This window comes from Lichenostomus cassidix, chromosome 3, assembly GCF_008360975.1.
Source record: "Lichenostomus cassidix isolate B80296 chromosome 3, HeHo_3.0, whole genome shotgun sequence".
Taxonomy (NCBI): domain Eukaryota; kingdom Metazoa; phylum Chordata; class Aves; order Passeriformes; family Meliphagidae; genus Lichenostomus; species Lichenostomus cassidix.
Genome location: NC_139483.1, coordinates 78,079,694 through 78,092,958, shown reverse-complemented (window position 1 = coordinate 78,092,958; position 13,265 = coordinate 78,079,694). Strand labels below are relative to the sequence as shown.

General features: G+C 38.5%; 1 protein-coding gene across 1 annotated transcript in view; it reads right to left on the bottom strand.

Annotated features, from left to right (window-relative positions):
- Positions 1-1,453: 1,453 nt before the first annotated feature.
- TBX18 (T-box transcription factor 18) overlaps positions 1,454-13,265 on the bottom strand; it is a 23,929-nt gene continuing 12,117 nt past the window's right edge. Inside the window, exons 5-8 of the mRNA XM_085056402.1 lie at positions 12,338-12,505; positions 11,104-11,168; positions 7,342-7,436; positions 1,454-4,977 (exon numbers count right to left, since the gene is read on the bottom strand). Coding sequence (XP_084912528.1) covers positions 4,253-4,977; positions 7,342-7,436; positions 11,104-11,168; positions 12,338-12,505 — 1,053 coding nt within the window. The 3' untranslated portion in view covers positions 1,454-4,252. The remainder of the gene's footprint in view (positions 4,978-7,341; positions 7,437-11,103; positions 11,169-12,337; positions 12,506-13,265) is intronic.

The window sequence follows — 13,265 nt, the reverse complement described above, 5'->3', positions numbered from 1 at the left end:
ACATCTGCTTTTTTGGGTAACAAACACCTTTTCAGAGCTTGAACACAACAGCACTGACAAAAAGCATTTAAAGCAAGTTGAATTCTCTAGAAGTGCTATTTCCTAACAAAGTAGGTCATCACCTCTTACAAGTGTGTGCCACCTTGGCATGTCAGTGTTTTGAACCAGCCAAGTAACCGAGGAATATGGTGGAACATAAGGCAGAACATTAATTTTCCTGTAGTTTTGCATATATTAAATTGACATATCTACAACTTTGTGTTGGATACAAGGCAAAATACTGAATTTTGAGGATCACGTTAATGAAGAGCTCAACTGACAAGTTAATAGTTTTTGTCATCTGAAGTGCAGAGTCAGACCCAAAAAACCACTAACTCGTTATGATAAATTGCAACCTTTTTAAACACACTTCTACACAGATTAATTAGACATACTATCTTTAAAAGAAAAATATGCCCATAGAACTTGTGAGATACTTCTGATGATGATTCGTATTTTTTATGTTGAACAGCTTATGGTACAGGTTTAGTATTAATGACAACAATGTCCATGACTTTCAAGTTGCTCCAGTTGTCTCTCTGCTGAAGCAGGAATAAGCCCTCTTAAGAGTCTGATTGTGCTATTCAGAAAAAAAAAAGAAAAAAAAAAAAAAGACTGTTCTCTTATTAAAAACAGAAGCTTTCATTCTCTCTGGAGGCCTGATATTTATGATCAAGCATTTCATGCCTACTTCTCTTGCCCTAATTCTGGTCATTTGCAACAATGCTGGTGTTAAGTGACTATGAAACCCTAGTCTCTGAAGTAATCAGATTTTCAGGCCCTGTGCCCTACGTCACATGGAATCATTTATTGCAGTACAATAGGAAATAAGGCCACTATGCATAACAGTATTTCTGGGGGGAGAAATGCTGCTCATTGCTGAGTAACAGTATACCCAGATGATTATAGGTTGTAAATTCTGCCTTCAAAATCAATGGCTTTTTGCATTTAGAACTAGCAGAACAGAGGACAAATTACCAAAGAAATACAGAGAGAAAATGTGCAGAGTTCCAAGCTCCCGCTCAAAAAACTGGTCACATGGAAGTGCTAACTTCCCAGATCCAGTTGATATGGGGCAGCTGAACTGGTCTTGGCAGCTGGGATTACATGGGCTATGAGGAAGAACCAAAGCTCTGTCACTGGCTGAAAACCCTGGCAAGCAGCTCAGTCCCTTTTCCCCACATAAAAACCTCACAGCTCTGCTTTCAGCCTATCTCCTTGTACACAGCATCTGTTGGGATGATTCTTTTGGGTAGAAATAATGAGTTTCAACTGCAGATGGTTAAAAAATTGTGGATTAGTTGCAGCTTGCTGTATTAAGTCTCTGAAATTCAGAGCTTACCTTAGAAACACTTCCTCTGGTCTTGCTGAAGTTGTAGAGAAAAAAAATAGGCCCAAGCCTCTGTTTTCCAAATGTAGTAAAAAGTGTTTGAATACACACTTTAATATATTTTCTGTGTCATTTTTATAAAATACAGATATATAATTATAGATATAATGCATATATAGCATTTACTGTATTGATAAAAAGCTAGTCTTTTCACAATGACAAAGCAGTATTTACAATATGATTCAAATTTTAAGGAACAAATGAAACAATATTGTGTGGTTATATGATAAGAATAATTTGAGGAAAAATAAGAGACCAGTTCTAAAAAAATCCCAGACAATAAAGTACATAGTCTTGTCAAGAGCACTACCATGAACATCCATGCACAACCCTTTTTTTTCTCTCCTCGTTGGAACATGCATGATTTACCTCTTCCACATTTCTACCTAGTCACAACCCTTAAGTTGACATGGATAATTACCGTTTTTCAAGTACAAATTAATTGTACCATCTTTCCCATTTAAGTATTTTTCCAACTGCAAAATTTCAAAGTTTTGGCTAGAGCAGGAATAACAATACACAAGTTACTTAATTTAAACCAATAGAGCTATGATAATTAACACAGCCGAAAATTTGCCCATCTTCCACACATCTTCAAATCATTTCACAAACCATCAGCACGAGTTTGAATAGCGTTTTTAACATTGCAGGTCTTTTCTAGGAAGTTTACCTGAAAGGACACTGCACTGCCAAGACCAGTGACAGACCTGAAGCACATGAATGCTCTTTGTTTTCCTCATATATGAACACTACCCAGCCATTCATCTGTAACACACTGTCCACAGCACAGCAAATGTAAAATGACCTTCATCTTCAATGTGCTGCCATCCTTTCCTCTGAAGAAGAGAAGTGCTATTATCACATATTTCGGAAGGAAAAAGATCTAATAGAGACTGAGTGAACTTAGGTTTACTCAAAAAGAATACTTAGGAAGTTTGAGACAGCAAAGCAGCAAGCCCACATCACTTCAATTGCATCCTCTTCTCTTTCTAACTTTGAATGAGAACTTTATACATATCTTTAACAGAAACAAATATGTAACCAATAGAAAAGCCTTCTGCAGGCACAGGCTTTAAGACTGCTGTGCTTTTTTTCTTCTATTCCCAAATAAGAGGAGATAGCAAGAAGGCTGTTTCTGCATGCATTATCTCCATCCCACTAAAGAAGTATTAGCTGAAATGAGTCTTCCTTGAAGTGAGAGTGGTTAAGCCCACTATTTGCCAGAAAAGACATTGGAACACTTGAGAAACATGAAAATTCACCTTCACCAAAACAATCTAACAAACACAAAACCCGAAAGACCTTAATCTCCTTCAGTGCTGACTGGGAAAGCATTTTCAACTACATCTGTATCTACCTTAGAATGCCTTTACATCCACTGCAGGATTAACATACTGTTAAAGATGCCCTGTTCTCTCAAGCACTAAAATTTGTTCCACGGCCTCTGTGTTTCAGCTCTGACAGATGAGCAGCTGAGAGGCAGCCTTTGTAGAAGGGCTGATACCCACCTGGGCTGTGCAGGTCAGATGAGGACAGAAATTTCACCACGGTAGTGTCTCCTTGTGTCCTTGCCACTCTGGAGAAATTTGGTCAGGAGCAGATGGTGATCTACATTCTTACAAGTGGCATTTAGGAAACAGAGATGGGAATGAAGGAAACCTCTCAAATTCCAGGACAAAAACAGAGCAACAGGAAGGCAGCTGTGACAACATTCTGCTTCCAGAAACATTTTTGGGCAAACTGGATCATCTGCCTAATTGATACAGGTGGTGTATTTTTTAAATACTGAGGATGAAGGACCTTTCACCCTTATTAAAAAAACCAAACCAACAAACAAAAAAGCAACAAACCAAACCCAAAACACAACACACATACAAAACAGGTAAAACCAATAATGGAATTTCTCACCCTGCTCACTTTTCTTTTTCCTAAATCAAACCTGCATTTTCCTTTAAAAAATTAAAAATACAAAAATGAAGATACATTAGAATATCCTACTGTCCAGTAAATGTCTTATAGGCAATATTTATGGAGGAAAAAAATGCATCAAGCCCTTCCTCTGACAAAAATCAAGCACCCCAAAGTTCATTTCATAAAAAGGAATGCTGCTTCTAATGCCGTTGGTTTAAATTATTCCTATCACCACAATTTGAATACGCATTATTTGTCTTCAAATATATAATCATAAATCTAGACTAATGCTGAAAAAAACAAATCCTAGTGAGAATGCTGTGCCATTGATAAGCTAAAACCAGCATATCATGAGAAGGCAAACTAATCTTTCTGTTTACTTTGTAAATAATCCATTAGCTAAACTTCTGTTTCAGGCTGGATGCATGATGCTTAACACTAAGAACTCCAAATACCCTTCGTATCCCTTACAACAGAGAAGAAATTTGTAAAATGCCTTTGGTGCATCAGCTTATTGTATTAATGTTTTAAACAAACTCACTAGTACTATAGGAAAGGTAAGTGGGCTTTTTCGTGTTGTTTAATACTCCAAGTGTCATTTCATTCTTATAAGGGGTTAGAACAGAGGAGGGGGAAAGGGGAGGAAGTCTTACTTAATTTGTTGCATATGTCCCAAAGTGTTATACAACTAAGTGTATTATACCAGAAAACTAAAGCAGTCTGCACCACAGCAAACTCTGTGTAACTCAAAATAAGAGAATAATGTGGCCACAACCAAGTCAAAATTCCAGTGAAACTTCCTCTCATATAATATATACACACACTGTACAAGCTACATCGAGTGTCCTTTCATATTCCAAAAGAAATACATTGTAGACACCAAACATACTGTACTTTTACTCAAAGGCTTCATCAAACCATATGTGCAGACACTTGAGAAGATGAGAGTGTCAAGCTTCCTAGGGTCCTAGAGTCAAAGAAATTCTGCTGCCCCCCACTGCTAAGTAAGTGCACTCCTTCCACGGGGGGCAACATCTGCCGATCCGTCATGGTTCCACTTGGCGAGGACCCCAAGAAACTTCCTTGGGAAGAAACGATTTTCTCAGGACTGGCAGCCAGTTTAGGGGATGTGGAAAAGTTATATCCATAGAGTGCACAGGGACTGTGCAGTCTAAACGTATTGTAGGAGCCTTGGTGGGTTTGATTAGTGGTGAAAGCATTGCTGGATGGGGATGGCATGATGTACTGGAGCTGTGGAGACATCCCTGAAATCTGCATGGATAAGCCAGTCTGCGGGCAGCTGAATGCATCGCCATCATTGGCACTCATAGACATATTCACAGTTGTGCTACTTGACACACCGACATAGGAGGGAGTCCTCGGGGGTGCAAAGGTCTCACTGGTCTGGTTGGTGAGCCGGTTGTAGGTTTCAGCCAAGGAAGTGCTGTATCTGTTCAGGGTCAAGCCTGAGCGGGCACAAGCTGTGTAGTCAGCTGGAGCAAGGGTACACAGCTGGCTAGTGTTGGGACTGAGGTGGAAGGCTGGAGATGAGCAAGGGGAACCCGGCAAAAGGTGAGGGTGGGTAGATGGCACTCCACTGCCAGATCCCTGGAGTAAAGTAGAGGAACCTGCATTTCCTGGAAGAGAATATTACAATGTAAGAAGCACATTGGGAAAAGTCCATTTCCCAGGTGACAGATCAAGACCTTTGCCTTTCGTAATAACCCTTGAGATGAAATCCAACTCAAATTAATTAAAAACTTTTACATACGTGTGCAGGAGGATATGTGAGTAAACCACACACATGTTTCTAAAGAAACAACCTGACCAAGAAAGAGAACTGCAGTTACGTTTTTACAACCAACACTCAGCACTTAGAGCTCCCACCCAAAACGTTAACTGCTTTTTATATGACATGGAAGAAAATTGCATGGCAGTTAAGATGTAGCCAAGTAAGTACCACATCACAAGAAGCCTTCTTCAAAGTTATGTGTTTTGACTTGTCTATGCTCTTGCTACAGTCCACAATGTGTTTCAAGCGCTCTGTGCCTGTCACTGTCAGAGCCCAGCTGAGGGCCAGCTCCTCAGCTCAGATGACAGAGGGTCTCACAGTTAACAGCTTCAGGAACTTCCCAACTTTAGAACAAAAAACTTCTGACCTCAAACCAAAAAAAATCTGAGAACAAAAACTCAGAACAACTTCAGGAAAAGTGTAGGCTGAATACTGCAAATAGCTGTTTTATTTCTTGAATGGGTAGGTTTGCAGCAAACTGTTTGCAAATTGTTCCTTTACTGGTATCAGAACCTTTTATGTTACAAATACCAGTGCTCAATGTCCCAGAAAACACACTGCTTGCTACAGGTGAAGCCTTTTCTCAGGACTGAAAGTTTCCCAGCTGCAAGGAACACTTCCTTTTCTTAAAAGATTGTATCTTGCTGAAAACTGAGCGTAGAAAAACTAACTGGAGCTTTTCACATTCTCCCAGGCAGAAGGCACTTAGCAAGGAAGACTCTCCTGTTTATAAATCACATTAATAATCAAACAGCTTGATGCTGCAAAGAGACAAATTCTGTCAATAAGTTAACAAGTTATCTTATTAGGTGAGATAGTAAGAAGAGAAATGCATTATTAGTGAACGCTGCCCGCTGCTGCTTCTTGTTAACAGCACATCACAAGCACCAAGAACCATTAGACACTGCCACATTACAGAAATCCTGGTGTAAGACATATTTTTCTTCCAATCTACGTCAATGCCTCCACTACCTGAAGATGGGCACTTTAAGTATTAACAAGTGGGACAAACTTCTAATGGGGTCTTTCAGAAACACTCTATGTGCAAGGTATAGATGACTAAAGATTTTGCAAGGATCCCAGTTTCCATCCTCAGAATATCAACAGTAACTTCTACAATATTCTTAACCTCAGGCAACAGCAAAAAAGGAAATGAGAAGTTCACAGCAGCCGATCCCCTGCTCTCAAACAATGTTCCTACATACAAACAAGCAATAAAGCTGATCTGTCCTAAATAGTCCTGTATAGTCCTGCATCTGTCCTGATCTGTCCTGCACAGTCAGTAGCCTTTCAGTCTTACACAGTCTGACAAGGTATTTCAGGTTTCATTCTAACTTTCCATTAAAGGCCTTTTTGATGAGACCATCCCTCATCCCCATACTCCACCCAAAACTCTGCCAACACTCATCCAATGTATCTATGACTGGGCACAAAACTTCTTTTTAGTTGCCCACATCAAGGACTGATGCTCAAGATTTCTCAAACGAGTGAGCTAAGAAGTTGACAAAAGTGATTTCTCTGAATTTCTGGATTTTTGCTCTGAACATGTTTAACAACTTTCCAATCAACACATTATCAAGAAAGCAGAATGGATGTTTGTAAATTTGGTAGCAGAAAAAGCAAATAATTGGGAGGAGTATGTCTGATTTAGCTGGGGAAAGGCTGAGAGGTTTTCTATATGCATTGCCATACTCTGGAAATAAAAGAACTCAGAGAAGAGTACAGAGATTTCATTCTCTGTCCAAATAGGCCATTTAAATATTTTTCTCATTCATGGCACTACCTGTAAAATGGGAAAAGGAGAAGCAAAGAGGTTTCCAATGAAGAGTGAGGAGCAGGAAAAGCAAAATGGAGAGGAGATCTATTTTTTTAAGATCTAGGATGCATATAAAGTTTGTTGGCCCATTTACTGAACAATTTTTAAGTCTTTAGGAAGGGGTGCTAAGATGAAAACAAATCAAATTTCCTACTATTTATTCATTACCTAAGAGAACATTTCTTCCCTGATTCCTTACTTTTTTCTCTTAAAAACAGAAGTAATTCCTATACTGGAGTTTGAATGTGTGATGAGAGGTGATGGCTGCACTGTGGTTAATTGGTTGTTTCTGTTCTGTGAGTGACACACTTGCCTAGGCTCTTGTAAGGCACGATGGGCAAAGTTTCATCTTCTTTCATTTTTATTTTGAAAGAACACAAAGACATCCATTACCTTGTTTGGGTATCCCAGGTATATCTTCAAATGTAAGTGTCCTCAGTGAAGGTCTCCAGAAGGCATAAGACTCTACCAGAGCTTCCAGTCCCATTCTATTTAGAACAAAAGAATCACGGTGTCACGAAAGCAAGTTGTATTTTGTCACGCATCTCTGGATACTGCACCTCAGAAACATTTAAAAATTAGTAACATTTCAAGATTATTTTGAAGTTGATCCAGCTTTTTGGAAAAGAGCCTTACATCCTATCCATGAGACCACAGAGACCTGCAACCACTGGGCTGATGGCACACAAATAGTTTTCCAATTCCACAAGCCTGGCTCTCTATTTCAGTATTTTAGGCTTTTGGGGAGGGCTGTTTGAGTGGGAAGACTTGGCTAAAGCAATATTAAATGTTTTGCTAGTATGATATTTCTTAAAGAGATCATCCCTCTGGCAGTTAACATTTTAGGGTTTTAAAGCTTTAACTGCCGGAGCAATGATCTGCTCTTTCTCCCTAGAAAAAAAGGTGATCCACTGACAACTTCAATTAAAACAGGATTCCCAGCCATTACTGATGAGCTGGAAAAGCACACTTAGAACATCAGCAAGGCGTGGGTGTACAGCTTTATTGTTATTACAATCATGTATAAAGCAACATTGTGTCTTGGTTATTACATGCTAAGCAAACTGCCTTTAGAAACTAAAAGTCGTCACTCATTTTCTTTCAACAGTGTCCTGAGAAAACAGAAGTAACTGTGTAGACAATGGTGGCAGACACTATTTAGAAGAATCTCCATTTCTTGACGGTAAAGGCCCATTTGTTTTCTGGCAATTATTTATGCATAATGCACCTCAGGGATACATATATACTTATAGGTATAATTTTGGTGTTATTTTTGGCTGCTGGGCCCCAGAGGCCTGTTAAGTGTCAGCATCAGGCACACTCCAAATACAAGCGCTTGCCTTTGAGCAGCAGCACTCTGTAAACTTGAATTATGCAAATAGTCCAATTTGAAGCAACCAACATGTTCTGATACTGCTCCCTCCTCATTGCATTTCCAACAGGAACACAAATGTCTGTCAGGAAACATTTATAAAGTATTTATTAGCTGAACCTGGACTAAAAAGATAGCCTTAATTTTCTGCAGTAATGGTGAATTTTCATTTCTAGTTAAAGTGAAGATAAAAGCCACCTCCTGGAGGAGTGTAGCCAAGGCGATAATTTATACAAGATGCCTTCGAACAATTTCCACAGTTTATCACCACTCTAATTTGCGCTATCAAATGCCCAAGTTTATTTAACAAAACAGTTATGTTTTTCCTAAAGTATTTAATGGGAGAAATTCTGGTCCTTTCCTGAGTAAAATTTTTATAGGGTCAAACTTAAGGCCCAACTGAAGAATGAAACTATTCTCAGCACATAAATTCTGTTGCACTTTGCAAATGCACAGGGAATGTTTTTAAAAGGTGAAGCTACTGATTTCTGTAAAATAGCCTGTGGGACTGAATGGGAATGACCTAGAAGGGAAAATTTTTAATTAAACAGAATTACTGCATGCAGCAGTGCAGAGTAAGATAGCTGCAAGAATTAAAGGGATATTGAGAAGTTGGGTATAATTTTACCACACAGTTTTTTTTTTAATTTGTTGCAGACTAAAATGCCTCAATGATAAACATGCTAGCTAGAACAATGAAGATAACAGAACTTTAACAATTTCAATACTGAATAACAGAGTAAATTAATAATCAACTGAGTAAACAACAAAAATATTCCTTGACAAATAAAAATCTGAGCTGTATTCCCAAACACACTTATTCAGTAATACAGACCATAAAAGAAAACAGTGATACTGCCTTCAGTAGAACAATGTCAATTGCCAACAAACAAGAGTCTGCAGAGTCAATTCGGTAATGAATGCATTTGCAAAATAAAAGCACTCAGACCTCATCTAAAGGCCACTCCAAAACACTTTACAGATGCTGGCTCTTCCTTCAGGACTGGCCTTCTTAATGCATTTCCATAAAATAACTGTTTTTTAATCAAAATATCCTGCTTTTTTTTCTAATGCCTGAACCAAACTTTTTCTAGCAGCCAAACAAAAATGCCTCTCTGGATACACCTAGTCCTATATTTGTGTTATCACAGATGCAGTCCTCTTACATTGTCCTCAGGTAATACCAGAGCTGTTCCACCACATTAAAACCTGTTCAAAACTGGTTTCTGGACAATTCTTTCCTTTCTGTTTTAAAGCGCCTCTTCTCTTGTTTCATGTAACATTATGGAAGAAATTCTAAGTTCACTTAAACTCGCACATTTCAGAAGATCAGGGTTTCACACTTCTTAGGAGGTTCCTTAGTACTTATTTTATAGTTCTACCAACAGCAAGCACAGCAGAGACACCGCCTATGAGAGAGAGAGCTTTCTAACAGGGCAAATATGGCAACTCTTTTCTTCCTAAAGCACAAAGACTATGTTTTGCTTCTTCAGTCACTGCATCTATCTGGAAGCTACTGTTCACTTAATTTCTAGCTAGAGGGCTACAAAGGAGGGCAAAATTCTATTTATGTCAGTGGCTGGGGCATCTCTTCCAGGCCCCAGAACTTGGGTAATTGTTTCTTTCTAGAAAACAAAATCTCAGAGATACTGAAGAGATACTTGCAGCGAATGCCTGTAAGTCTACAACTACCCCATCCCTTGTTAAAGTATTCTTCTAAAGAATCTTCTAAATACTCCTCTCATTTGCTGTCCAGTCTCAGCTTTTATGCAACTCAAGTGTAAGCCAAAACAGGCTTTAATGCTTTAGCGTCTGCTAACAGAGAAGCTCAATAAAGCAACTATCAAAAGGAAACTCTCTGATCATTCCTACCAGCACATAGTCTGCTCCCTTCTCTGCAAGGCTTGGCCACAAATATAGCAGCTGTAGACACCAAACGCAATGTGGTCGCTGGAACTGATGTATAATATGCACCACAATGAAATACTGGCGGTTTTTTTAGCTGAAATGGTTTCATATACAATTCACAACAGGCTGAAGTAGCTTGCATTAAACAGGCATTGGATAAAATACCTCATTGGCACTAGCAGCCTGGACCAGACCCAAATCTCCACCTTGCACTACTCAGATTTCCCACTGCTATTTTGAAAGATTCACAGATCAGGAGAGAATAAGCAATTAATCAGTCCATCCGCAACAGTAAAAGTGGAAACCAGTCTCATTTCAAGGTCTTTTATAACCTGCTAGAAAAGGTATTCAACTAGGAAGTGGATTTAAAACTTTAGACTAAATGGACACTTGAACACAGGCCTCCCATCTCCTAGGCAAGTGTACTAAACATAAAGTTACTGCACAATCCAGTTTCTCCCCCTTGATGAGAAAACAAGTCATTCATCGATACTATATGCCACTTACATGCAAGAGAACCTGGGCTTATAGATGGACAATGGTGTCTGCAATTTGTGTCTCCAGCCAGGAGAAAGAGGAGATTTCAACTGCAGCCTGAAATCATGGACCTCAGCATACATTAAGCCCATTTGAAGCCTTCATGGTATGTCACTGCTTCCACTGAACGGACACCTGAGCACGTGAGCCAGCTTAGATGTTCAGAGGTGCAGGAGTGGGAACTCACCACAGAGAACACTACTGGGAAATCTAAGTGGTCCCTTAAGGAGTCTGAGTTCTCAAATTAGTTTGTCTGTAAGTACAAGTGTTCACCTTGAACAGCCTTCACAAACTGATTCTGTCAGCAGTAACAAGCCCACCTCCTTCCCAACACCTACCTGTTACGGCCCGAATCTCTAAACCCTTTGGCGAATGGATTCCTATCAATCTTCAGACGAGTTATCTGTGAATGTGATTAAGAGAAATCATTACCTGTAAATTCAGATAAGTAGCACAGACAATTCTCCTGACAGAAATAAGCATCTTCATATTTGTATGGCTTAAGATGGTTGTCCTGAAACAGCAAAATAAGGGCCAATCATCTGATCATCATTTTTGCAAATCCCCAGAGAAGCCAATAGGTATTTAAAGCTGCCAAATGGCAGCTGGAATTACTGAGAAAAAACTTCAGGCAAATGTCATTGCTCACCTAAGAGAGTACACTCTCTAACTGCAATAAAATTTAAATTAAAATTTATTTCTGTATGGGTCAAGAAGGAAATGCGAAAAGAAAGATTATCTCTAGGTTATTATGCTCCATAAAAAAAACCCCAAACCAAACCAACCTAACAAACAAAAACCCCCAAATAATTATAATTTATTTTAATAAATGGGAAGGTCACCAAATACTTATATTTCAGTCTTTACATGGCTCTCCTGCTCTCCTCTTTGTAAAGATACCAATGCATATGTAATTTTAAAAAATACAGCTGCAGTAATTTTTATGGAATTAATAAAATGTCACAACACTAACTATGGTGTCACTAGGTATGCTAATAATTCAACAAAAGGTAGAAAGAGCCGAACACTGGAGTGATACAACATGCAGTTTACTTTTGCCTTTGAACTGTGTGGACCCAGATAAATTGCTGTTCATAATATAAGCCGAATACAGTTAATAAAAACAACACCAACTTTCTTCTGAACTCAGCTTCTCTGTTAAGGTCCTAGGAGTATTAAAAGCACTGGAGTCAGGAGCAAACGTGCTTTAAAAATTCTTTCTAGATACGCATCTACATTTAAAGGTACAGAAACACCTTTAGAAATTAGACTGCTCTTTGCCTTGTTCTTCAAAGCTGTATTTATAATTAAGACACCATTAAGCATGCTAATTAGACTATGTGAGCTCAATAATAAGAATTATTTTTTACATGCAGTATCTCTGAAGTCTCAGCTATAGTCTCCAGGCACTGTTGCAATACTACCAGAGAAAGCTACTTGTAGTACAAAATGGGTTTAGTCAATTTTATTTTTATAAGTGATTTAATTAAAATATCTGCTTTTCTCGAATCTCTTACAGCCCTGGTCTGCTCTGAAAAGCCTGTAAATTGCTAATCAGAAAGCCCAAATTACCTGTTGGTTTTGGTATGCTGTGACAGTAGTGAAAACTGTCTCTGGAAAGGAGAAGGCTTTCACCCCTTCTCCTGAAGGGATGGGCTTGACAGGGGACAGATCATCACCACAGTCTTTTCGGATGACGTGGACACGAGGCTGATATTTATGCATAGAGTGAAGGATAATCTTTGCAGTCATGAAAGGAAAAAGATAACATTTATTAGACAGGGCACCCTGCTGTATCAGGACTAATAGCTTTTTGGAACAGATTATGGTATGTGTTTAGCATGCCACTTACTGGAAATCAAATGTTTTCTTTAACCTCTGAAGGTTCTTGTTACAGTAGTGTAATCCCTGTGCATTTATGTTATTGCCAACCCTAAGCATTTAAAAATTACGACTCAGGAGCTCCAAGTTCAGAGACTGGCTCAACTGAAACTGGCTCAAAAATAAGGGAAAAAAGAAAAAACAAAACAAAACAAACAAAACCAAAAAAAAAAGAAAAAAAAACCAAACAAAAAAAGAGAAATCAGGAGTGAAGTCCAGGTCCCACTGGAATTATGAAAGTGTTGTCACTTTTTTCCACTGAAATCTGGATTTGAACTAATAGGATTAACAGCAGCAGAAATTTGTCTTTTGTTTTTGGAACCTTCAGGATATGCTATTGGAGCAATTTTTTCCTTGTGTACCAAAGGCTGGAAACAAATCTTGGTTGGAACACAAGCTGAGACTCGCACACTCTGAAGAAGCATAAATTAAGGAGCAAAATGATACCAAAATCATAACCAAAACTCTAAAGTGTTAATAACAATAGATTTATGATACAGACAATTAACTTCAAATAAAAATCCTTTCCCAGAATACAAAATTTCAATATCCAAAATAAATTATAAAAAAGAAGTGGATGAACTCATAGTGCATAAAATTAAACACACAAATACCTCTT